We start from the raw sequence: 24,743 nt of genomic DNA on the forward strand, positions 1-24,743 counted from the left end.
TAAGAGGGAGAGGTGACAAGCCAGACCCTGTCGTCCAAGCTGCTGGCGAGCCGGAGAAAGCCCGACCCGCAGACAGGATGGAAGATGAAAGGACGAGAGATGGACAGCAGGCTTGGGCAGTCGGATGCCGTCCACAACGGCATGCTCGTCGGGGGGCAGGTGACGGCAACGCTGGCGGCGGCAGGCAGGCGGGCAGGAGGCGTGTTCCAGGCGCGGGCGATGGCGTAGGAGGCTGCTTGTGCCACGGTACAACGTCAGCCGCCTTAGCTGTATGTACAGATCAACGTGATAACAACCTGGAGCCTGTTAATGCGGAACAGGCCGGTTCGAACTTGCCGTGTGGGCAGGCAAGGCAGGGTACATTACCTACACTACTTTCGTACTCGGAGTGTAGTTGGGTCGCCGCCAGGTAGCAGGATTCTGCCTCCGCAGCCAGAACATGCGCGGGGGGTCGGGGCAACTGGAGCAGCCGCTGGTAGGCGCCCCACTGACAGCGTTCCCCAGGGACCGGACCAGAGCGCTGGTCCCCTTTCAGGCGCGGCGCGCTGTTCTCAATGGTTCCAGGGTTCCAGGCTGTGTGGGGGCAGCGGCTGCGATGGTGTCGCGGGTTGGGCACTGGCCGCAAGCCATGAGCCCACGGGCTTGCAGAACGCTCTGCGATTTGCGAGACACACCATGTGGCTGGTGGACGGGGCCCTGCAGGGTACGCATTAGCTTGGATCCTCCCCCTGTGCTTGAGTTTGCGTGTGACCCCAGAAAACCCCCCTAGCAGCCAGTCAGCGCCACTGAAGCCACGGCCGCCACGCTGTAAAGAGGCTGAAGAGTCTCCTCGTTCAGTAATCCATCTCATGCCGGCAAAAAAAGGGCAAATCATCAGTTACCTTACATCTCGGGCCGAGTGCCGTTCGGCTACCGTAGGCGATCGATCAAGGTCCTGGATTTTCGAAGTTCGCGGGATGTGAAGCCTGACCTTCCGTTTGTTGAGTGGGGGTTTTCGGGGTTTCAGGGTTTTGACACCACCACCCGGGCAGCGGAGATCTCATGATCCACCCCCTAACCCTGAGGATAATCCTCGCTCGGAAGTTCCCGCACGTTTCGATCGGGAGCCGCTGCCCCACTCCAAGTTCGACCTCCAAAACAACTTCCCGTCGCCATATCGGCACGGGACAGATCCGATCATGACCGGCAAGCAACTCTCTGACGACCACCGGGCCATTTTATCGAAGCTACTACAGATCCCCAAACTTACCAACCGCGAGATCTCTTGGGTTCTGGGCATCGACGACAGGACGGTGAGGCGCCGTCGGATCGAGTTCGAGGCAACGGGCGAGATCAAGAAACACAAGGATGTTAGCAAGAATGCTGAGAAGGTGAAGCCGCAGCATTTGGAGGTGCCGTTACCCGACATTTTGTCCTATATTCACCCCTCGTGCGAGTTGCTGACATTGTGTTGTCTCGGCCTGCAGAAGCTGGTCGAGTGGCATAAGGACCACCCCGACGCCCTCCTCGACGACATGCAGATGTTCCTGCGGCTACAATGTGGCCTCGAGGTTAGCCGACCGACTATCAGCCGACAGATCCGGAAAGCGTACGGGGGAACATTCCGGAGGAGCGGCCGGTGTGCGCGGATACGGTCCAGGAAGCAGAGGGAAGCCGAGGGGCGTTCTATCGCCCTGGAGCTTCAGCAACAGAATAGCGGCGCGGACAGCGGCGACCAGAGTTACGAGGCCGCTTCTTCCGACCTGTTCTACGACCAGCGGCAGCTAGCTCCGCTGGGGCAAGCACTGGGGCCGCCGCAAGAGCCGGCGCGGCAGGAAGAAGAGCCGGCTTACCATGCGGGAGATGGGCAGCAGCACCCGGCCGGCAGTGTCAGCTAGCCGAGTGGAAGGGCGCTAGGCGTTTGGTGGATCACGGATGCAGCGACTGTGTTTTTACATCGGTTTGAAATCGTAGTTTATAATGGGTAACCATCTTTACTTGGCTAGGTAGTTGGCGCCGGGTATGCGGCTCCGACCCGACATGCCTTGGCAAAGATATCGCGGCGTGTATCCCGGCCCAGAATATTCCTTCAGGCACGCCGAGGCTTGCAGTAGTGAGACGCATCATACGCCATGGCGGGCATGGATCTGCCCATCCTTTTATCTCCTTGCCAGCTTTTTATCTCGATGCCAGTCCGTTCTGCTCTGGTAGTAGTTACATACATTTATTTACGTATGATGAGCGGAAGAATTCGGTGTTCTCGCCAATAGATCAGGTGAGTACCTTGCTACATATGTACTTGCAAGTAGGTGGCTATCAGTTACAAAGTACTTCATACACAGTTTCTGTGTCGTCACATCAGGATCACCTTTGCCGAATTAGATCCAAGCCTCCCGTTTGTCTGTCTCAAAAGCGACTTCCCACATCGGCCAATGGGATGTCTAAATTGCACCAGCAGGTCCAAGATTGCAGGTGTGATTGGCCGCTGTCAGTTTCGCTTGCTGCCACGCACGGGACGCAATGGGACGGTTGAGTGGTGGGATCGGAGTGGACCCCTTGTAAAGTCTCCACGATCCCCGAACCCAAGTTGCTGGGCCCTGCGACGCTCCGACTGTGCGGAATGGTCGTGTGTGGCAGAAGAACGTGTCAATTTCTGGGATCTAGAAGACAGCGGAGGAGCCAATGGCCCAATTTGTGTTGAGATCAAATGATCATCATCTGAGCTCTGTGTTGGACGTTGTCTTTTTTCTTCAAGATCTTAGGTGACAAGGATCAGCAACAAAACTGCCAAGGCTGTCCCGCTAAATAATGCACTCGGCAAGAACTGGTCGTCTGCCTCGTTGCGTTGGAGCATGAACGCAGTGCAACACGCAACACCAGGCTCGCATCTTCGGTCTCTTTCTTCCTAAGCCGGACACATTTGACGCCGAAAGAGGCAAAAATTACCATCTTGACGAAGGATAAACAGATGCCGGCTTTCTTCCTTCACCCCCACCCCATCGAGAATGCAACGCTCTGTCGATATGGAGATCGGTGCTGGAGAAAGCCCTAAAAAAGAAGATAGCACCCCCAGGACCAGTAACCCGGCACAGCACACCCGGGGGGGTTCAGGTCTGGCTTCAGCCCCCCTGTTCCAGCTCCCCCACACACACCAATGGTCAATCCTGGGTAGCATTGGATGCCATGCTTTTCTGCCTTCGGGGGCTTGGATGATTCTGGGCCATGGTGGGGGTTCGTCGCGCTTGGCCGTTAGCGAACAAGATGAGCTCAGTTGAGTGAGAGCCTTGGGCGGATCAAACTAGTAGATTTGACAACCACCAGACCTGACCTCAAACTTCACCTCCTGACGTGTTCCCCGTCTTCACCTTATACCGAGCGCCCTGTGTCGGGTGTGCGTTGGGCAATCATCGGCAACCCGAGTTCGTCGTCGCGTGGATTCTCGGCCATGGACTGTCGGAGTTGCAACGTGAACCACCTCGCAACCTGCAACCTGACTAACTGACAAAAACCACCTTCCAACTTTGTGGCGGCCGACATGTATCCCCACCCCGAAAAGACAAGAAACCGCGGCTATCTGGGGCATGACAGCTCAGCGCTCTCGCCACGAGACAACCAGGTAGCCCACCCGTCACCCGTCACCTATCATCCATCACCCATTACCACTGCCCCAGCACTATGCTTTTTGCAAGACACCGACGATTGCTGACCGAGCATGTCAATGATAGGACCGCCAGCAGCTGCGCTATGAGCTCGATCTCAACTCGTGGAATCTGAGAATTTGGGGGGTGGCCGCCTCGGGCTTTCTGACAGACTCGTGCGTTGCCCACCAACCCCCCCCCCAAAACAAGCGCAATCGTAGAATTGACCGTATTTGACTTGCAGATATAATCTCTTTGCTACTAATGTCATTCTCTCCACCGTCTCGTTTGTCTATTTCCCCCACGACAAGTGGTGCGGCCTAGTCATTAACCTTTTTACCTTGTTCGGGTACGCATACCGGTCTCCCCCACTGGATCCCTACCCAGCACGCCGGCAACTAACGGATTTTGTCAGTTCTGTGTTTGGCCAGCTCCTCTTTGGCTACCTCGCCGATAAATACGGAAGGACCCGTCTGTATGGCATTGAGCTCGTCCTGGTCATCGTGTCCACCATTGGAGTAGCCACGACCAGCAACGGCTATGGCGATATTTCGTTTCTAGCCCTCTTTACTTGGGTAGGTTATTTTGATGTTGCGCTGTATTTACACTGGCTTTTATTGTGCCTTCCTCCAGTTGCTACCTCTAGTTGCTAACGACAATGGTAGTGGCGGTTTGTAATGGGTGTTGGTGAGTCTCGAGTTGCCACACCCCCTAACATCTCCAGACCCAACCCCTGACATATTCTAGGAATCGGCGCCGAATATCCATTATCTGCAGTGATAACGTCGGAATGGTCCAGTACATCCTCCAGGGCGACGATGCTGTCGTCCGTGTTCCTGATGCAGCCGGTCGGCCAAGCGCTGGCTCAGATCGTCGGCGTTTGGGTTCTTCTAGGCGAGGACGCTGCTCATGGCCTCCACGACCTGCAATGCGGCCTCGACTCGCTGCATGAAGAGGAATGCAAGAAGATCATTGACGGCACTTGGCGCATCGTAATCGGTTCCGGCGCCGTGCCCGCCCTCCTGGCCATCATCTTCCGCTTCTTCCTGTACGACTGCGGTCTCTACACTCTCGAGGTCAAGAACAAGCCCGGAAATGCTTTTAGGGACACCCAACGAGTTTACGGCCCGCCGCCATCCACCAACGGCATGCCCTTATCTCCCACCGGCGGTGCGAACTACCCTGAAACGGAGGCGATGCCCCTCCAGTTCTCTTTCCAAGATCTACACGACTACTTCATCAAGGACAAGAACTGGTACTACCTCGTCGGCACCTCTATGACCTGGTTCTTCCTTGATGTATCCTTCTATGGGTTCAGTTTGGATAACCGCGGCACTCTGGCCGACCTGTGGGCAACGACCGACCGAATCCCCATCGACTCGAACCTCGCATGCTGGAATTCCACCTTTGTGAACGGGTCCTCCCTCGTTCGTGACTGGCAGAAAGGCGGCCTACCAACGTGGCAAACCGACCGCACGAAACCTTGCAACACCATCTACGAGACCATCATCGAGCAAACGAAGCAGTACCTCCTCACCGTCTCCCTCGCCTCCATCGCGGGCAGCGCCTGCTTTATCTTCTTCGCCAACCGGATCCGTCGCCGAGAGTGGCTGACTTCCTCCTTCGTGGTCCTCACTGTTATGTTCCTCGTCACCGGTGGCGTCTACTACGGCGTTGCCCACGGATCAGGCGCCCCCGCAACCGTTGTGTGCGTGGCCATCTGCCACTTCATCTTCAATTTTGGTAAATCCCGCCCCCTCCCCCTTTCCTAGTCTCAAAACCCCCACCCCTTTCCAACACCACCACCCCCACAGCCTACAACCGCAACAGACCAAAAAAAAAACAAGGAAATAGAGCAAACAAACAACTAACGCAATCCCCCCACTCCCCAGGCGCCAACACCCTCACCTTCATCATCCCCGCCGAGATCTTCCCCACCACCTACCGCAGCACCTGCCACGGCATATCCGCCGCCGCCGGCAAACTCGGCAGCATCGTCGCCGTGCTCGTCGTCTACGGCATCAACTCGGGCTACAACTCCACCACCCGCCAAGGGCTCATCTTCCTCCTCTTCGCCACCTTCATGGCCCTCGGCGCCATCTACTCCTGGGCCTACCTGCCCGACGTCCAGCGCCCCGTGTATGACGGCGGCGACAGCGGCAGCGGTGGTGACGGTGGTGGTGGCAAAAAGCGTCTCGAGACGCGCACGCTGGAGGAGCTTGGGGAGGGGTATGTGCGGGCGTCTCAGGAAGGGCAGGCGATTGGGGTAAGGGAGAAGTGGGGGCTGTTGAGGGCGCAGCTGCGGCAGCGCGCGGGGAGGAATAGGGAGCGCAGTGGCATGGAGGAGATGGGGAGGGGGGTGAGTACGCCGCCGTCGGGGGGGGTGGTCGTGGTTGAGGGGAGGGCGGGGGTTGGGGTTGGGGGAGGGAGGCCGCTGGCTGCGGAGCCGGTGGAGGTGGATGGGAGTGGTATTGCGTGAGATGGAGGGGGAGGGGGGGAGAGAGGGGGAGTTGGGGTTTGTGGTTGCTTTGTTGTTGTTGTTGTGAGTGAGTTTTTTTTTTAATTGCTACGTTATGCTGAGATATTTCTGCTGTATGTATGTATATATGGATATCCATTCCCTATTTTACTTTTCGGTAATGGATGGATGTGCTAAAAATATGGCGCGCGGCGGGATCTGGCGGCGGTGCTGCGGGATGTGACACTCAAAACTTGGCCCGCAGCTCAGCTGAACGAGCTTGGCGAGAACAGCTTACTGTGTGTATTACCATGCTTCGAAGACCCTCGAGGATTTGTACATACTATGCGGGTAAACAATGTCTCCAAATAGATAGGCCGGTTAGCGGGAGTGCCCTTGCCAAGATCTTTCTAGGTACTCAGGAATTCTCATGGACGGTGGTTTGTAGTTCGGAATGTTGCAAATGGTCAGTCATGTATTGGAGTGGGATGTTCCCTGTCTACCCTCTGTCCCCAAAGCCCAAGTTGATAGAAACGTAGAAATGATCGTGGAGACCCTAGTCTGGCCGTTCCCATGCCCCAACCGAATATGGAAACCAAGAACTCCATGTCTGAACGCCGTAGCCAGTGCACACTGCAAACCTAGTGATAAACAGATAGCGGCTCGCAAAACGGTATCGTTGCGGTGGTATCCCAAGGAGAAAAGCCAAAACACACTCAAATCACCATCAGACGAGTCCACGGATATATGCCCGGTGCCTACCCGCTCGGCTCCCAACCCATGTCCATCCCATCTATAGGCCCCATGCCCATGATCGACCTTAATACGCCCTCCGCAACAGGTGTCATCCCCTGTTGCCCCGACATGTCCGCCCATGTTGGCGCCGTATGCCCGGGGAATTCAGCCGCTCGATCGCCACCCGCAGCGCTGCTACCCGGTCCTCTGGAACCGGGTGTTTCGCCGGTCGTAGCCATATTAAATCGTTGGCCGGGTGTCAGCCCCGTCGAAACCCCGCCCGACATGCTAAACGACGATGGGTCCGTACTGAAGAAGGCGTTGACGTTCCGTTCGACATCGCTTGGTGTTGTGCCCGATATGCTGTTGATGTTTTGGTGGGACGAAGCGGGACTGGTCTCAAACGAGTTTCGCCCGGACCTGCCGTTGACGTGCCCGTTGCTGGTTGCTGCTGCTAAGTTTTGGCGCTGGGGGTCCGAGGTCCCTCCTGTTGTGCTTGAATTTGGCGTCCGACCGTTGCCGTCGGGAGAGGTGCCCGAATGATCGTTGCTGCTGCTGCTTGTGTCCATCTCCGGGGGAGGGCCGTAGTAGGGAGGGGGGGCGAGGCCGTGACTTGGCACATAGGGCCCTGTGTGGCTGCGATCGCGGGTGGGGAGGGCAGTGGGTTGATGAGCGGGCGAGTAGTTTGCGGCACCGGGGGCAGGGTCGATGTCGATGATATCCGGCGCGGTGGCGGGGTTGCCGTTGTCGCCTGGGACCTTCATAAAGTTACATTGGTTGCTGTAGGCCATGATGTCGTGTCTCTCTCCTTCTGCTTGAGCTTTGCGGGCGTTTTTGAAGCCGGGGGGGAGAGGGGAGCCGGGCTGGTATGGTCAGCAAACTGGAGGGAGCATCACATGGTGGTGGAAAGTGCTTACGGTATCGCTGCTGCGAGGAAATGCGGACCTCAACTTTGGGATGCGTACCCCCAATGCTTCGAGGTCCACGTCGAGCTGAACGAGGAATGACTCGGTGAGAGGATTCCGTTTCTTCAGTGCGTTCATGGCCGATAGTAGAAAGCGCAGGGAATCCGCAGTCTGGCTATCGTCCGGCCGGCTCTTAAGGTATTGAACGAATACTCGAGCAGAGACGTATAGGCAGAAAGAGATAAAGGGGTTCATCTAAAGGAGGGAAATCAGTATCATCTCTTCTAGGCGGGCTGGGCGCACATACCGCGGATAGATCAAGGTGCGAGACCATCCTCATGATACTCGCAATTTCATTCGCCGCCGTGATACACCGCACTTTGCTCTCCGAGCTTACCGAAGCCGGTAACCTGTTCTTGTCGGCCTTGAAGATGGCCGCCTGGTGGAGGCAGATGGTGGATGTGTGAATACACATGTTGGTGAACACCACGTTGGCATTTCCGAGACCGTTTGGCAACTTCAAGTGGGTCGGGAGGCATAGCGAGGTGTTGAGGAGAATGTTGTCCATTTGTCGGTGGCGTTTCCAGAACTCGCCGTTAAGGTCGTGGTCTCTGTCGTCGACGTCTGGCCGGTGCAGATGCACGAGGTTCCGGCCGAAAAGGCACGCCATCAACGCAACCCCAGCAAAGGACGAGATCTTGCCTGCCCCTGCGGGGCCCATGGCCTCCGCAAGCGTGGGAGTCTGCTCCGGCCGGCTCATATCAAAAGCGTCGTCGGAAGCTGGCAGGTTCGTCAAGATATCCTTTTCGTCGACGGTCATGGGCCACCCGGTGCCAATGCTAGCGAAACGGTCGAGGCAGAATGCCATCCAAAAGGTCCTCCTACGCTCTTCTCTCTCCGTCCAGTCCCGGGGTGGGGGTAGGCACTGCTTGACGTCCAATCCCGCCCCATCGAGGCGGTGGAGTCCAATCCTGTGAGGCATTAGCAAAGTTCAATTCTTGCCGAACGGTAGGCAGGTCGTACATCTGAGACAGCCGCGCGCCTGAGCCGGTGCTCATCCACGCTCTAGGGAAATACATCCACTTGAACTCGTACGAGGCCAGCAAAACGTGGGTCTGGGCATGGGCGACCGAGATGATGTGTTCGCCGTAGCCTTTGATGTAATCCGACTCGAGGTATTTCCTTGAGCGGGCATAAAAGAGGTCCTTCAGCGTTTGGAACTTGTCCGACACGGAGCAGGCCAACGTCCACATGGCGTATCGCAAACAAACCGGTGGCCGTTGGGGAGGGGCGCTGTTAATGGTCAGTTTGTGGGCAACTCAGATGGAAACGGTGAAACATACAGGTTCATCGCTGCTAGATACCGGTATTTGTGGATCATGGGCACAGAGGGGTGAATCTTCTCAAAGTAGATTTGGTGCCTGGGCAAAAGGTGATTAGTTTACGCCTAAGGGCTTCGATAAGATGCTTTCACAGTCACTTACAGCTCATCGATCGTCTCTTGAGGGGGCAGCGGCTCTTCCAGGCCCAAGCCGATCATCTCCCATGTGAAATTGTTATCAACTCCGCCCATCCCCATGGCCATGCCGCCGTTGAAGTTGAAATCTTCCAGGGGCGGGTTGTTAGGCGAGTCAGCATTGAAGTGCCAACGATCCATATCACGGCTACTGGCGATATTGATGGAGGGATCTGTGACGTTGAAGTTGGCCGTGGCAGCAGCGCGTTGGTTGAGGGGTTGTTTCGCGGCCCCATCAAGAGGGATCGGCATCCCTTTCGAGCCATCGGCACCAGAGACTTCTTGTGTCTTCAGCAGTGTTTCGACTTGTTCTGCAAAAGACGGTTAGCCGTGGTGAGACTAGGCCACTGCAGTGGATTCGCGCACTTAGTCGTTCTTCCAACGCCTTCACATAACCCCTCTTGGGCCCGCTCTTCCTCCTGACTTCGTCGTAGGCGCATGTGTGGCCGAGGCGCGAACATGTGCTGCAGCTCGGTTTAATTCCGTCGCACTTCAACTTCCGCTTCCTGCAAATCATGCACGCCAGCCGCTTTGGCTTGGGCACGCTTGAGTTGCCTCCCGTGGGGGCCTCGATGGAAATGTGGTCACCGTCGGCAAGCCTGTCAGCACCCGGGTCTGAGACCATGATGGTGTCGGGCGGTGTCTCGGAGGACGTCGACATGGCGGGCAACGGCTCGGAGAAGTCGGGCGGTTTTAATCCTCCTGGGCAGCCGGCGGGTAGCTACACAATAGGCTATGCGCTGTATCGCGCAGTTTCGTCGCTTATGCCTCCAAGGGGCGATGCACCACTTGGGGCAACTATCGAGTCTTCTCGTAAGGCGCGGTCGGTGGTGAGCGGGCTGAGAAGGCTGCGTGTGGTTTAATGTTTTGTTGAAGTTGATTTGTCACGTCGGGCTCAAGACGAGACGAAAGTTTGCTGATAAGTTGGGGCAGAATCGATGGGCTTCAGCTGGTCCAATCTTCGAAGGATCGCTGACTATACCAAATTGGCGATGCGGACCGTGCGGGGCTTCTCGAACCCAAGTCGAACGATATGTGGTGACACGAGGATGCTTCGCGAAGGCGGCTCCTGGTGGTTAAACGCGGTGCGAAGCCAGATAACGAACGGTGTGCAGATGAGATCGCGGGGGCCACGCGGTTTACAAATGCCTGGTGCGGCCCTCCAATCGTACTAATCTCGTCCGGGACAACCTGGAAGGCTTGTTCGATGACCGGGAGGTGCTTGGATGGGGATGGGGATGGGACTGATTGGGCTTAGTACGCCGTACCCGTGCTTTGTCGAGCTGCGGAGTGGGGATTTGGTCGGGATTTTGGAATGGGAGAATGCGAGGGACCTGTTCGAGCCACAGTGCCACTCTGTCGCACATCTGCTCCGCTGGCGTGGTTCCAAATAAGCGGAGCCAAGCAGACCAATAAAGCAGCATCATCGAGATGTAGCAAACAGGTTGAGCAAGGTTCATCAGCCTTCCCAACCCGAGTCCCTGAGAGTCTTCCCTAATTTTACTAGTCACCCCGCCGAGCCCCCCTCTTTTTGGACTCGATTCGTTTCGAGATACCGTTTTCAAGTTTGACATCTTGGCTTCCCGTCCGCTAGGTGGTTAGGCGTACGTACATCCAAAGTTAGTTGTCAGCTTTAATTAGCAACATGATAAAAAGGCTGGAAAGCCTCGGCTCGCTTCCAGACTCGCGGGCCCCGCGGACCCCTTCGCTGGGGATGACTCGCTCTGGACTCCCTAAAAGACCCCTACACAATATTATCCCATCCGGCGGTGCGTCTGCAGCTGCGGGCGACATGCACATTCACGACATGGCATACCTATCTCCTCGGTCAGGGTTGCAGTGATGCGGTGCCTGGTGCCGTCTTGGAGGCCCAGCAATTGGTTCAGATTGGTAGCTAGCGTGCCATATTAATAGCACCGCCCGCACTGGTCCCACACACCACTCTGCTACCCACATGCTCAACACGCCCTGGAGATGATCGACAGGCTGAACGGACTCAAGTCCGCAAGCGTTACACAATCGAGTAGTCCTGTTGCGTGGTGTGGTGTACATGCTTTCTCTTGATGTCGGAAGCTTAACAACGAAATTACTGTCTATAGTGAGGCCCTGGGAACGAAATAGTGATTCAAGATGTCAATGGGCGTGCGTGGTGGAGATAGTTGGTTTTGAGGTGTGCCTGGGCGTCCGTGGTATTCTTGGCTCAGTGCCATGGCAGTACTTGGTACCAGCTTCAAGTCTCCACAACACTGTTTGTTGTTCGTCCCGATAATTGCTGACTTCGAGAAGACTCTCGCCACAACCACTCCCGCCTCCTTTCCCACGTGGTCCTCATCAATGTGGGATATTTCCGGACTTTTTACTCTCGCTCGGGTAGAGCCGCACAGCCACATCTACCGACGATCTCGGTAGCTTTTGCACAGAACGGCTCAGCGCGGTGCGTAGGTCGGGGCAAAATTACCCCGTGCTGAGGTTGAAGTCCCAGAAACCGCTTCCATGGACAGACTTGGCATACCCAAGTACCTTGTTTAGGGGTTACCAGCGGTTGGGTGTAAGAAGTCCTCGAAAGGTCCTCGAGGAGCCGTTGCCGAGAGAATCGAATGATCCCTCCCACCACCCTCGCGCGGAGCCCCCTAGGCTCCTTTCTCCACGGCACTCTATGATTTCGGCGTGTTCTTTTTGTCTGCGTCGATGATACGCAGCACGCCTAGGTCGCCGTAAGCGAGGCAATATCTTGTGGGAGCCCACGCGACAGCCTCGCACGGCCCGGCTGTCTTGAACGTATGGACGAGTTCGCCAGTTTCTGTATGAGTGACATCGATGCCAGAACCTAGATGACAGAAAAGTAAGCAGGCCGCGCTTGTTCGAAACGGGAGGTCGTTACCGCCTTACCTTCTTCGCATCCACCGACCACATAGCATCCATCAAATGAGAAACCTAAAATTAGATCAGCATTAAGGTTATCGATCCGCGCGGGGGACGGTGCCGCACTTAAGCATTTAACAGGCCCGACCATGCGGGAAATAGTACGCTGACATATCCAGTCCTTCGTGTCGAAGAGCGAGATAATGGAGTCAGCACCTCCGGTTGCGAGATATTTCCCGGTGGGCGAAAGTTCAGTCGTCAGGCAGGAGGCGGTATGCCCCTTCAGCATGAACTCTGTCGGATCCCCATCCTTGGCAGCGTGGTTGGCATGAAAGGCGGGCTCTAGCTCAGGATATGAAAGTATCCGTATCGCGCCCTCGGTCGTCGGAACGAAGACTTTCTCCCCGCTCCAACAAAAGGCCATTTGATTTGTATCAACCGGTAGCTGGCAAGATGAGACCACTGCGGATTTGGCCGGCGATATCTGGAAGAATTCCCCGCGCTGAAGTGCCGGGCTGGTCAGTGAATTACACGCCCCCGCAAGTCATGGTTCGAGGACCTACCCGGTTTCCCACCAGCAACGAGGAGCCGTCAGGGGCCCAAGCCAGAGTGTGGGCGTTACCCAAGCCCTTGATTTCATTGACACACGCTTTTGTCCTTACATCCCAGAGTTTCACGACTCCATCGTTGCTGACACTGCAAAGCTCTGCCTCTTTGACTGGGTTGAAGGCTATCTTCTCAATCGCAGCCAGGTGGCCACGGAGTTCCGTCGAGTTTTTGACATCTTTTCTCTCGGGGTTCCCTACATTACGTCAGCGAGACTTCTGTGAAGGAAAAACCGTTGCTACACTAGTGCCGCGCCGAGCAGAGGGACGACTCACAGACACGGAGTGTTTTGTCCGAAGTGACGGTGGCGACGAAGGTGCTGAGAGGGTTCCAAGCGATGTGACGCAATCTAGACAGTAACTGGTGTAAGGATTGCGTCTTCAACACGGACAGCATCCAGCGATGTAGACGCACCGGTGGTGAGACCCCGCCCCACGGCCGGAGGTTGACTCGTGGTAGGGTAGGCTTTTGATGTCCTTGAAGTAGGGCGAGAATAAATCTCGAGGAATGCGGCCGATCCTAGGTCGGCTGGGTTGCGACATTGTGAATTGAAGGATGTGTATTCACTCCCGAACGTAAGTTGCAATGAAGTTCCTCTTAAGCTAACAGGCGCGATGCACACCCAAGCGAGAATAGTTGCGTATGTTTTTTCACGATGTGTTGTTTTATAAAGGTCGAGAGGTTGACGGATTGGAGGCTGGAAGTAGCGCAGGGGCCCAATGTCATCAGTTTCTGATCAATCTAGGCGAGAATTGGAAGTGTTCTTTGGAGTCGACGATGATGTTGAGATGGAATGGTTGCCCAGGGCAGATACAAGTGATGGTACCTAGTAGGTTGGTGGACACTGACAGCTGCCGCAGCCCGTCGGATGTACGCCAAGTAAACTTTCGGGGCATCCAGAAATTGCGGCATCTCCCGCTGTCCTCCATCCCGTCTTGGGCCCGGTTGCTCCACAAACACCCCGGCCACATCCCACCCGCATCGGCAACCGGCCTTTGTCATCGGTTGCATACCCGACGTCGTCACCACCACCTATCTACAACAGTCGAGCTCCGTCGCTCTCAATGGGGATACCTTACCGATTACCAGGCGCCAACGACACCTCGACATGAATTGACGCCGAGAAGCCATCCCAAATTTGCCGATGCGCGTATGAGTGCCGCCTTTGAAGGGTCCGGCCTCGTGAAGCCATGTACTGGCCGCTTGGGACACCACGAATTTATGCTACGAGCAGCTCCCGCCAGCCGGACTCTATCCGGGTAATATCGCACGATGGCCTCCCTAGCACGCCCGGGCGTCCTGAGCAGAGATTCGACAATGCCTCGCTCCTCTCTCCAAACTCCGCTATCCTCCACGACGGACCGGGTACCTCGTCCGCAGGCCCATCGACAAACCCCATCACTCCGGTGACACCAATTACCCCCTTGACCCCTGGCATAAAACCCGTCGAGCACGACTACCTTGACGAAAATAGCCCCATTCATTCGCCAGGGATCGCTCCTCCTCCCATACCTTTGCAGGAACCCATCCTAGCTCTACGTGTAGCTCGTGCTGGCCATATCTTTGCCGTTATCACGGCGACATCCATAGTCATTTGGCAAACAAAGGTGCGGGCAGCCGTCTCATGAGTTCATGGCATTTTAGTTGCCTCGTCTGACACTCTTCTCAGCCAACCGTCGTCCTAGCTATCGTTGTCCGTTCCGAAGCATCTCTCGAGACCTACGGCACCAACACCAACCTGCTTATCCGACCGGACTCAGCCATCCTTGTCCTCCACACGAGCTTGGGCTATCTGATAACATACTCACTCGCCACCGACCCCGAAGCCCGGATTTACCGACCGCACTTTGCCAATCACACCAATGTCCAACGAAGGCGCCAGAACCATATCGGGGATCCCGGCCACGCTGCCCCCGATCAAATACTATGGGGTCCGGGCGAGGGGCCCGGGGTGCGGGATGTCAGCGTTCGCTTCCGGATGGTGATTAAGGTGGATGCGGGGATTGAAAGCGCTTTGGCTCTTGATGACGAGCTGGTTGTGGCGACACGTAAACCCGCCGCCGTCCAGTGCATCCGCTGGGCGCCCGATAACTCAGGAAGCCAGACAAGTACCGAACTGTTGAGCCGCATGAGCTGGCTGGAGAAGAAGGTTACGGTCAAGGAAATGACTCACGACAGGCCCATGAACCTCTCAACGTGGGTTACGAGCGATGGAAGGGCGTACGCAATGCAGCGACTGTCCTCTGCCCAGCAAGAAAGCGGTTCGAACGAGCCTACTGACCCCAAGAAATTATTCAAAGGATACTGTTTTCACATACCACAGAATGACGGGGACCATGCTGTTAGGTGTGTGATCAATGCGAGGTTTTCGCTCATTGCGGTTGGGTGTACCGATGGAAGCGTTCGCATTTACTCGGCGAGGGACTACTCCGGTAACATTCCCGCATCTCACGTTCACAACGTCCAGGCGTCTCCCGCCACGTCCGGCAAACTCACCGCACTCAATTACTCCCCCGACGGGTACTGCCTTTTCGCCGGGTTTGAGAAGGGCTGGTCAACCTGGAGCGTCTATGGAAAGCCATTGAGCAGCACTTTCCAGGCCGACCTAGCCATCTCCTCTACAAACGGAGAAGAATGGCTCTCGGGTGTGCTGGATGCCGCCTGGATCGGAGGGTCTTGCGACCTTCTCCTGGCTAGCAGGTCCCACGAGGCTGTGTGGCTACTGGAAATGGCGCGGAGCGCGGTAACGGGGTGCTACAACCCAGCAAACCTGTTCCGGACCGTGCTCCAGAGCACCTCTAGTGTCCTGGTCTACCGGGGCTACGATTTACCAGATCTCACATCCATCTCGGCCGAGCCCTCGCTCTGGCACACGAGCCGAATCCCGGCCGTCTACCTTCTGAACCAGTGGCCCATCAGGTGTACAGCCATTTCCGCCGACGGTCGCTATTTCGCCGTGGCAGGCAGGCGGGGCCTGGCTCATTACAGCGTCAACAGCGGCCGCTGGAAAACCTTTGCGAACGAAGGCATAGAGAACGAGTTCCAAGTCAGAGGGGGCATGTGTTGGTACCAAAACATCCTCGTCGCCGCCGTGGAAGCCAATAGGTCCTTCGAGCTGCGTCTTTATTCCCGCGAGTCAGCGCTCGACGGTACTGTGGCGTACACGCAACAAATGGCGACACCTGTTGTCTTGATCACCTCCACTGGCGAGGACTCGCTGCTGGTCTACACCTACGACAACCTCCTCTATCATTACATTTTTGCCCCAATGTCTGGCTCCATCAAGTTGATTGAAGTCGGTCACATAGCCTTCCACGGTATCGTCAGATCACCCGCAAGAGTGAGGGGTCTGAGCTGGATCCTACCTGACCACCAGCTCCACGAGGGGGATCCAACTCAGGATGTAGCGCATGCATCTGTCCTGTTTCTGGTGGACGGGAAGCTGGTCCTTCTGCGGCCTTCGGTTACCGATGGCAATCTGAAATACGACATGCGCGTCATTGCTCACAATGTCGAGTATTATCTTAGCATGAGGGACCGTCCGCATACGCTCGAGACCACACCACAGCGGCTCGTTCAGGAAGCCAATGGCGCGGGAGGCAAGGGTCTTGGAGACTCCCTATGGTTGTTCGATGGAAACGAGCTGAAGGCGTGGCCAGATATGGACCCCGTCATGAAGGCGATATCGGGAGAGCTTCCACGAGAACTGCCCGGCATGGTCCCTATCCCCCTCGACTTCTATCCACTCTCGGTCCTCCTTCCGAAAGCCATCGTACTCGGCGTTGAACCGGACCTCATTCAACGCCGCGATATCAGCTTCTCCTTCTTTCGCTTCTCCATTCGAGTAAGAGAGCCAGCAGTCTACCGCCACATAGTATCAGGCTAACCCGCTTCCAGACCCACCTTTTCTTTCCCGACATCCTACGGTTTTACCTCACCGCGAACAGGGCTACCGAGGCATTGCAACTAGCGCAACAATACGAGGATTTGGAATACTTTGCCCATGGCCTCGAGATCCTCCTACACCACGTACTAGACGAGGAGGTAGATGCAAACCCCACACCCGCCCCCGAGCATGCCATTCTCCCGCGCGTACTCTCACTTCTCTCGTCTTTCCGCCAATATCTTGATATCGTGGTTCAGTGCACACGCAAGACCGAGGTACGCTCCTGGCGCACCCTCTTCGCATACCTGGCCCCACCACAAGAGCTGTTCGAGGAAAGCCTACAGCGCGGCAGTCTAAAGACGGCAGGAGGATATCTCCTAATTCTCCACACATTCGATGAGCTGGCCACGGCTAGCGAGCAAAGCGTGCGGTTGCTGAGCCGTGCTATGCGCGAGGAAGATTGGGATCTGTGCAAAGAGCTTGCGCGGTTCTTGGCGGCGCTTGACGAAACCGGCGATACGTTGCGGGAAGCAATGGAGATGGTGAATGCCCGCATGAGCCAGGGGCACGACGCCGATGAAGGGTCCGTCAGGAATGGGTTCATGACCAGACTTGAGATTCCATCCGCCGGAATCTACCCCTCGCTAGGTGGCTCAACTGGGACCGGCCTTGGACGGATAACGGGAAGCGATTCGGAAGCAGAAGGCCGATCTGCCAGTGACGCGGGATCCTTCATCAGCAGCGCCTAATCAGACACCAAAGATGATCGTTTATAGACAGCATGGCGCGGATTCGGATGGAATGGCGGGCAGTGGGTGGGAAAGCGCCGTGGGTGGGAAAGCGCCGTGGGACGGAGAGCTGTGAAATCCCAAACAGTCATGGAATGGATACACCGCCAATATCGAAGGTTGGAAAGTGCACAGAGAGAGGGAAGATAGACGAAGAGGTTCGTCTAAGAGCCCGCCATAGGTAATATATCATTCACCCTCCCTTTGCTACCAATGACGATACCGGAACTGGCAAGGAAGAAGACCCAAGGCAGCCTACTATTGGCCCGTGCCCTGAAGCGCTCGCTACTTTAATTCGTGGCTTCGTCTCTCTTATCCGCGTCCCCGCAGCTGACTTCATACCAGAGGGTCAACAGCCGGCCCCGAGCAAAGCAGCAAGCTCTGGAAACCGGGACGATGGACCATTCTTCTTTTCCCCAAATGCCCCCAATCACTCAGAATGCTACGACACAGGTCCGCCTCCAACCGCTAAACTCCACGGCTGGTCATCAATCCCCGTTCCGCGGGACCAGGGATTCTCACGGCCTACCGCCGCTCCACACGTCCGAGATTGATAGTGTCGGGATATCCCCGTTGTTCCCCACCCCAGAATTCAACGGTTTCCCAAGCTCTTACACGGGCCCGCCTTCGGGGAGCGTGGTCAGTGCTGCCATCCCATCTCGCGCCATTGGTACCGCGCTGCCTCCGCTAAGCCAGTTTGGCACACCGTCTCAAAGCCCGGTTGCTGCTTCTGCTGTGACCAGGGTGCCGAGGGCCAGGGACAGTGATTTGGTCAAAGCGGCCCCTACCAATGGTTCTGGTAGTCTTGGACTGGCACGGGGTGGACAATTGCCCGCCAACATCGTGGAGAATCCTCCGGACCTCCACCTATGGCGCCAGAAACTGTTTGATCTACAAAGCCCTGTCATCCTTACCAATGAGGAGTGAGTGAACAATCATATTTTATCTTCCCCGGTCACACCCAGCTCTGTGGTTGTTTTGTCCGTGCGTGAGCGTGCTCATTAAGCCATCCCAGGTACGACATGTACTTTCCTTGGGTCGACAATGTCTACTCGCACCGTACGTCACAGACAGCATCGAAACGGGGACTTGTCACACGTTATTTTGACTGCCGCTTGAAAGGCCGGCCGTCTGGAACACCTAAATCACAGGACCCCAACAAAAAGAAACGCAAGCGCACCGCGCGCCCGCTTGATTTATGCGACGTTAGAATCAAGATTACAGAATACCCAGCCAGCTCTGTAGGAGAGCTCACAGCGATAGGCCACGCCATCGGCTTGGATAGCGAGCAGGTCGAGGCGGCGGTCTCAAGGATCCGGGACAGGCCGTTTCGAGTGATACAACGCAACGGAATGATTGGGAACGGTGATGATGGTCTAGCAACGCACAAGCATGACTTGAAAAAGAGTGACGAGACCAAGAAGAGTACAGCCTTGCGATATCTGGCTGGGCGCGAAAGAGAGGTGAAGCGGGTTCAGAAACCGCCGGCTTGGAAGCCGAAAGGGAATGCGGCGGCGACGGCAAAGGATCATAGCGGAGATGCGGACATCAAATTCTATTCGGCATGTTTCTGGTAAGGCTGCCTGTTGCAGTATTTTGGGCCTGCTGTTGCTGACACAACGCTCATAGCCCTTTCTCCCAACGCGTCTGGATCGCTCTTGAAGCCATGGGCTTCGAGTATCAATATTGCGAGACAGATCCGCTTCGCAAGCCCAAACCCACTCCCTTGCTCGAGGCAAACCCGAGAGGGCTCGTCCCCGCCATACGGCAAGGGGGGTGGGCTTGTGCAGAGAGTTCTGTCATTCTAGAATACGTACGTTTTCCTAAATACATATTTCTCTAGTTCTTCTTTCCTACGCCACCCACCCTAGGCGGTGGCATTTGGAGCACCCTTTATTAACAATATGCCATCAGCTTGAGGACACCAACAACACAGTTCCGCTACATCCGACGATCCCCAAACTGAAAGCGAACTGCCGACTGTGGATTGACTTTGTACGCTTGGTCCGCTTCTATCCTTTCGTCAACTCACATACTTACTTGTCCTGTTGCTGCAGACTAATACTAGAATCGTTCCCTCCTTCTCCAGCGTCCTATTAGCAACCGTCAGTGAGGTGAGGAGTCAACAAGTGAAAATACTACAAGACCACATTCGTGAGCTCACCCAGGCCGCTGATGAAAAGGTAAGTCTTCGTCACCAGCAACAGAAATGGAAGCTGTATGCCTGACTGCCTAACGCCGAGCAGGGCCCCTATTTTCTCGGCGACCACATGTGTCTCGTCGACGTCCACCTTGCACCTTTCGCGCTCAGACTGTCCCGACTGGCACTTTTCAGCGAGCTGAGCCTATCAGCACTTCCGACACGGTGGAAAGGATGGTTAAATGCCCTCGAGCAAAATCCCCATGTGTGCAGCACCATGAGCACCGATGCGCTTTATGCCCAGTCGATGGATGACTTGATCAAGGGGTTTCAGAGAATATCTGACTGATCTCTACTTCTTGTGCATCCCGTCCAAGGAATAATGGCTATATAAAGCTGCTTACCTAGTTACCTACCACCCTCTGGCAAAAAGCCGAACTCGAAAGGGGAGGGATAAAACAAGAGAAAGATGTAAAGAAAACCGAGTAAAAGAAATCAAGTAAAATAAAAAGCAGACTTTGGGCTTCTAAATGGCTTTCTTTTCCCCCTAGTAGAAGGTTTCATCGGTATCTGCACTTGAAGCCCCCTGACTTGACCTAACCAGAAAGCTTTAACTGTATCTACACTGTGTAGACTTTCTCTAAGTACGGCGGATTACAAAACAAACAAGCAGACAAGTTTTAGTTTTCATGGAAGCAGGCAAGACTCACTCGGCATGCGGCCATTTATTTTCCTGTAGTCCGAAGATATCGCACTATTCATTCCCATAAAGCCAGGAAACGACCAACTTACCGTCGATGCCTAATGAAGGCTGGAGCACAGTGCGAAATGTTTCTCAGGGGCTTGGTCGAGCTCGTGGGGCAAGGTCATCTCTGGGAAGTGTCCCCCACCAAATACATACAATTCCAGCCGCCGCCTGCAGATGTCCGTCAACATTGCTTGTCGCAGTGGGCCACCCGAACCACCATCTGCCAGCCCCGCGATCCCGAACGCCGACAAAAAGTAACTTTCCGCATTAAAAGTGCGCCCGATCGGTTCATCATTGTTTAATTTAACCGTCGCAACGGCCCTTCCCTCCGCGCCGTTCTCCTTCCATTGCTAGTGATCGGCGCCCAACCTGACGACACGAATTGCAACATAATCCATCGCAAAATGGATGACTACGGGACCGAGTCTGATAGTGACTACACCAGCTACTGGAGAGATTGGGTGTGTGTTGATTCATCCGTCCATTCTCTTGCGTCCTTTACCCTCGCACCGATTTGCGTCTGACACGTCTTGCACAGTTCATCTCATCCCGTGGCAACGAATACTTCTGCGAGATCGACGAGGAGTACCTGACCGACCGCTTCAATCTGACCGGCCTCAACACCGAGGTCCAGTACTACCAATATGCGCTGGACCTTGTCACCGATGTTTTCGATCTCGACTGCGACGATGAGATGCGTGAGACGATAGAAAAGTCGGCCAGGCACCTGTATGGCCTCGTCCACGCTCGGTATATCGTCACAACAAGAGGTTTGGCAAAAATGGTAAACCCCCACCTGTCCCTTTGCTCCGCCCGCACCCCCCTCCGATGTCATACTAACAGATGGCGCTCTCGCCCTCCCACAGCTTGAGAAATACAAAAAAGCCGACTTCGGCAAATGCCCCCGCGTAATGTGCAACTCGCACCCGCTGCTCCCCATGGGCCTCTCCGACATCCCCAACCTCAAGCCGGTCAAGCTGCACTGCGCGCGGTGCGAGGACACGTACAACCCCAAGTCGTCGCGGCACGCGTCCATCGACGGCGCCTACTTCGGCACCTCCTTCCACAACATCCTCTTCCAGGTCTACCCGGCCCTGATCCCCGCCAAGAGCGCCGAGCGCTACGTCCCGCGCGTCTACGGCTTCAAGGTCCACGCCGCCGCCGCCCTCGTGCGCTGGCAGAACGGCGTCCGCGACGACATGCGCCGCCGCCTGCGCAAGATGGAGGTCGAGAGCGGGTTTAAGGACGGCGACGACGACCTGGACGAGGATGATGATGACCCCGAGGATGAGGAGGAGCTGCTGCAGCAGCTCGCGGTGGCCGAGTACAGGGGTGGCGGTGCTGCTGCCGTCGCCGCCATTACTGCTGCTGCTACTACGGGCGGCGAGGTGCAGATGGGGAGTGTTGCGTAATGCATCTGCTACGGGGTAGGAGAAGGTGTCTCGTGTCTATATTGCAGCAGGCGGGGGTTGGGATTGGCATGGCATGATGCCGGCGGTTCTGCCTGTCACGGTGTGTTTTCTTTTCCTTCTTTGATGCTCGTAGGGGAAAACTTTGTGGCTGGCGCATTTGCACTTGGCGTTCTTGTTGGCATGGGCAAAGGGGGAGGGGGGAGTTGAGGAGGAAACCGGGGCAAGAGGAAATAAAGGATGGCCAGCCAGGTGATGGTTGAAAGCGGTTCGGTTGTCGGTCTGGCTCTTAATGCATTGAACATGGCACGAAAAGAAGTACACGATACCACTACCACTAGATAGGCTGACGGTTATTCTTTTGGTGTCTTGACGGAGCATGCCCGGCCTCCGGAGGGATGTAGTTGTCTAGGTTCCGAGAATTGCCCCTCTGTAAAGTGCCCTCCAGATCGCATCCCAGACCACCATTCGGCCTAGGGATGTCTTGATCACTGCCCCTTTTCCACCACATCATCCGCAAGACAAATAAATCGATAGTAAAAGTTCAGCAGCCTCTTTCAGACCCAACGCTTCAGAAATAAATTGCCTACCAGCCCGCTCACTCATCCTTTACCAAAAAGCCAATTACATGTACACACAAACCCCCCTAACCGCGCTGGTACTTTTGCCCAACATAAAACAGCACCCCTAACGCCCGGTCATCTACGATATGCTCCCGAGGCACCGGCAGCATCGAATCCCACGAAAACAGACAGAAAAGACCCAGCCCTTAACCGCCCCAAACCACCAAGCCGGAAAAAAGATAAAACACCAAATCGATGCATCCTAAATCCGCGCCTCTCCCACGTACGAGACATCCCGATCATCCGGGCTGGGCCCCTTGCGCGAGGAAGGCGGCTCCGTATTGCCGCTCATGCCACTGCCGCGCCCATACCCATCGCCGCCGGTGAGAGCCTCCTCCTCATCGCCGGAGCGGTACTGGCCGCGCAAATGGTCCGTAGCATAGCTGAAGCTCCCCACGCCGGCCCAGAACGCCTTGTCGTGGCTGCGGGGGCCCCACGCCCAGCCAGCGCCGCTGGAGATGGGCAGGTGGTAGTAGCGGAAGGCGAAGATGGCCGAGACGGCGCCGATGAGGTAGCCGAACATGATGTCGAAGCCGTGGTGGCGGTAGTCCCACCACCGCGAGCCGGCGATGAAGACCGAGGCGAAGAAGGGCAGGACCGCGAGGCAGAGGAGGTAGATGGGTGGCGCCGCGGCCTGCCGCCGGACTGCGGAGACGGTTTGGTTGTGGCGCGTGATCCCCTTGTTGCCCAGGGCCGAGTCTAGCGTTGATGGTGTGGGCGCGCCGGGGCCGCGGTTGGAAAGCTCGTAGGTGTCGGGTCCTGAGACCTTGATGCTCGGTAAACGTGTGCGTGAAGGGAACGCGGTGAAGGCGGAGGCGTCGGCGAAACCGGCCGGGGCGAGGAACGGGATCGTGATGGCAAACTTGCTCGCAATGAAAAGGGAGAAGTAGATAAGGCCTATTGCAAATAAAATCAGGTTAAACAAACTGCCCGTTTCGGCACTAACAAACGCTAGGGGTTTCCGGGTGCGTACCTGATGCTGAAGAACTCGAGTGCCCGCTTGGGTAACTGCGGAAACCATCGTCCAGGGTAGCCTTGTCCGGATTCTTGCAAATGTTAGGGCTCACGAGCTGGCCGCCCGTGGTCGCCGTTTTCAGCCCCTTTATGCCGCCGATGATATACTTGGAGAGGTTGTCTAGGTCAGGCTGGCACCGGTCCAATAGATCAGGTCGTGGCTTTCCAAACAAGTTCTTCATGCCGTTGGTGATAAACCAAGCCGCGACTACGGACAATGCGAGCCCGAGCAGGCCGGTATGCAGCTCCCAGAGCTTGCGCTTCCAGATCAGGGACTTGGGAGTCCCAACGGGGACTGTCGCACCGGGGACAAAAATGAGGCAGATAATAATGATCATGAAGATGGGGGCGATGATGGCGACAACTACCGCGAGCCAGACCGGAACTGTCTCGTTGACCGTAAATGGAAAGCTGCGGTGCTATTAGCATCCCGTCTCAAACGACGAGGCGCCAAGAGGGGACGCCCGGGGCGACAACATACGCGATATTGCGGTCGTCTAGAGAGAATGGCCGTTTATTCGGAGTGATATGCCCTAGAACGTAGCCGATGGCGGCAAAGGCGGCGAGTACCGCCCAGTCGAAAACATAGGAGAGCGCTAGAACCCATGATACCGTCCCTTTCCTCCGCACGTTACCCCCGGCGAGATCCAGATTATCCATACTAGTAGGATTGACGGCTTCGAAAGTCGGCGCGGGGGAGAACGAGCGGGCGTAGATGAGAGGGCGAATGGAGTCGTCGGGCATTGGGACGCCCCTTGGGTAACTATGAAAAAGAGAAGGAAAGGAGTGAAACAGGGCCGGACAGGCGCAGCCAACAAGTCGAAATGCCGGGCCCAGACCACGAACGGAAGGAGGGCACGCTAGCAAGGTGTGAGCAGACCACTTAATGATTTAACGCCCGCCACCGTCTATCACAGGAACAGCGGTCTCTTTCAAAGAATGTCGAAACCAAACGGAAAACCCCGAACGCGTCACCCTCAAGCTTCTTGGTCATGAAATGGCTCTCGAGATTCCCCGTTGGGCACCTTGGGTTGCCGCTTCGTCCCCCTGCGACTCCACGCCGAGACCCCCAAAAGGGACACACGCCTTTGCCGCCCTGTTGTGTGAGCTCAGCCACAAAAGGGATCGAGATGACCGAAACACGAGTGGTTGGCCAAGGCCGATCGGCGCTGCGGGTCTCGGGGGCGCAGGACAAGTCGAGGGACGAAACAAGTGGAAAACCGAGTGATCTCGGGTTTTCCCTCATAGGGCAATATGAATGAAGGGGAAAAAAAGACAAACGGGAAAGAGAGTCTTGGAATTCAACGGTCAAGGTTGCACAGGCAAGAATGTACCGAGCTGGACTTCTGGGCTAGTTCCATAACATGGGACGACCAGACGGCCAAGATTTCCAAGAATGAAACCCTGGCTGCAGGGGAAAGCTGAAACCGGAAGCC

At 56.1% G+C, this 24,743-nt stretch overlaps 7 protein-coding genes across 7 annotated transcripts; 4 read left to right on the forward strand and 3 right to left on the reverse strand.

Annotated features, from left to right (window-relative positions):
• Nucleotides 1-978: 978 nt before the first annotated feature.
• Nucleotides 979-6,096, forward strand: F5144DRAFT_619909 (major facilitator superfamily domain-containing protein; the record flags this gene model as incomplete). The annotated part of the gene is made up of 8 exons (XM_066791989.1): nucleotides 979-1,391; nucleotides 1,467-1,868; nucleotides 3,705-3,793; nucleotides 3,862-3,966; nucleotides 4,033-4,192; nucleotides 4,283-4,304; nucleotides 4,365-5,360; nucleotides 5,510-6,096. Exons 1-8 carry the CDS (start codon nucleotides 1,179-1,181, stop codon nucleotides 6,094-6,096), a joined length of 2,574 nt encoding a protein of 857 aa, XP_066645003.1. The 5' UTR covers nucleotides 979-1,178.
• Nucleotides 6,097-6,723: 627 nt separating this feature from the next.
• On the reverse strand, nucleotides 6,724-10,131 carry F5144DRAFT_191548 (fungal-specific transcription factor domain-containing protein). The gene is made up of 7 exons (XM_066782820.1): nucleotides 9,598-10,131; nucleotides 9,200-9,542; nucleotides 9,059-9,136; nucleotides 8,739-9,008; nucleotides 8,023-8,686; nucleotides 7,728-7,970; nucleotides 6,724-7,673 (listed from the first exon to the last, which is right to left on the reverse strand). The coding sequence occupies exons 1-7, from the start codon at nucleotides 9,890-9,892 to the stop codon at nucleotides 6,834-6,836; spliced, it is 2,733 nt and encodes a 910-aa protein (XP_066645004.1). The 5' UTR covers nucleotides 9,893-10,131; the 3' UTR covers nucleotides 6,724-6,833.
• Nucleotides 10,132-11,753: 1,622 nt separating this feature from the next.
• On the reverse strand, nucleotides 11,754-13,340 carry F5144DRAFT_191591 (WD40-repeat-containing domain protein). The gene is made up of 5 exons (XM_066782821.1): nucleotides 13,114-13,340; nucleotides 12,975-13,048; nucleotides 12,657-12,895; nucleotides 12,121-12,595; nucleotides 11,754-12,058 (listed from the first exon to the last, which is right to left on the reverse strand). The coding sequence occupies exons 1-5, from the start codon at nucleotides 13,239-13,241 to the stop codon at nucleotides 11,886-11,888; spliced, it is 1,089 nt and encodes a 362-aa protein (XP_066645005.1). The 5' UTR covers nucleotides 13,242-13,340; the 3' UTR covers nucleotides 11,754-11,885.
• Nucleotides 13,341-13,889: 549 nt separating this feature from the next.
• F5144DRAFT_488083 (RIC1-domain-containing protein) lies at nucleotides 13,890-17,334 on the forward strand (the record flags this gene model as incomplete). Its single annotated transcript, XM_066785640.1, has 3 exons — nucleotides 13,890-14,306; nucleotides 14,369-16,543; nucleotides 16,597-17,334. The coding sequence occupies 3 exons, from the start codon at nucleotides 13,890-13,892 to the stop codon at nucleotides 17,332-17,334; spliced, it is 3,330 nt and encodes a 1,109-aa protein (XP_066645006.1).
• A 478-nt stretch (nucleotides 17,335-17,812) lies between these two features.
• F5144DRAFT_591766 (uncharacterized protein) lies at nucleotides 17,813-19,862 on the forward strand (the record flags this gene model as incomplete). Its single annotated transcript, XM_066790305.1, has 8 exons — nucleotides 17,813-17,826; nucleotides 17,923-18,012; nucleotides 18,066-18,296; nucleotides 18,389-18,946; nucleotides 19,038-19,149; nucleotides 19,288-19,368; nucleotides 19,431-19,487; nucleotides 19,620-19,862. The coding sequence occupies 8 exons, from the start codon at nucleotides 17,813-17,815 to the stop codon at nucleotides 19,860-19,862; spliced, it is 1,386 nt and encodes a 461-aa protein (XP_066645007.1).
• A 483-nt stretch (nucleotides 19,863-20,345) lies between these two features.
• Nucleotides 20,346-21,673, forward strand: F5144DRAFT_646191 (casein kinase II, regulatory subunit; the record flags this gene model as incomplete). The annotated part of the gene is made up of 3 exons (XM_066792888.1): nucleotides 20,346-20,722; nucleotides 20,800-21,045; nucleotides 21,128-21,673. Exons 1-3 carry the CDS (start codon nucleotides 20,666-20,668, stop codon nucleotides 21,671-21,673), a joined length of 849 nt encoding a protein of 282 aa, XP_066645008.1. The 5' UTR covers nucleotides 20,346-20,665.
• A 600-nt stretch (nucleotides 21,674-22,273) lies between these two features.
• On the reverse strand, nucleotides 22,274-24,175 carry F5144DRAFT_191767 (PAP2 superfamily-domain-containing protein). Its single transcript, XM_066782823.1, has 3 exons — nucleotides 23,789-24,175; nucleotides 23,267-23,718; nucleotides 22,274-23,190 (listed from the first exon to the last, which is right to left on the reverse strand). Exons 1-3 carry the CDS (start codon nucleotides 24,049-24,051, stop codon nucleotides 22,496-22,498), a joined length of 1,410 nt encoding a protein of 469 aa, XP_066645009.1. The 5' UTR covers nucleotides 24,052-24,175; the 3' UTR covers nucleotides 22,274-22,495.
• Between the last annotated feature and the right edge of the window lie 568 nt (nucleotides 24,176-24,743).

The sequence above is a fragment of the Chaetomium tenue genome (genome assembly GCF_020726465.1).
Source record: "Chaetomium tenue strain MPI-SDFR-AT-0079 chromosome Unknown F5144scaffold_3, whole genome shotgun sequence".
Classification (NCBI taxonomy): Eukaryota; Fungi; Ascomycota; class Sordariomycetes; order Sordariales; family Chaetomiaceae; genus Chaetomium; species Chaetomium tenue.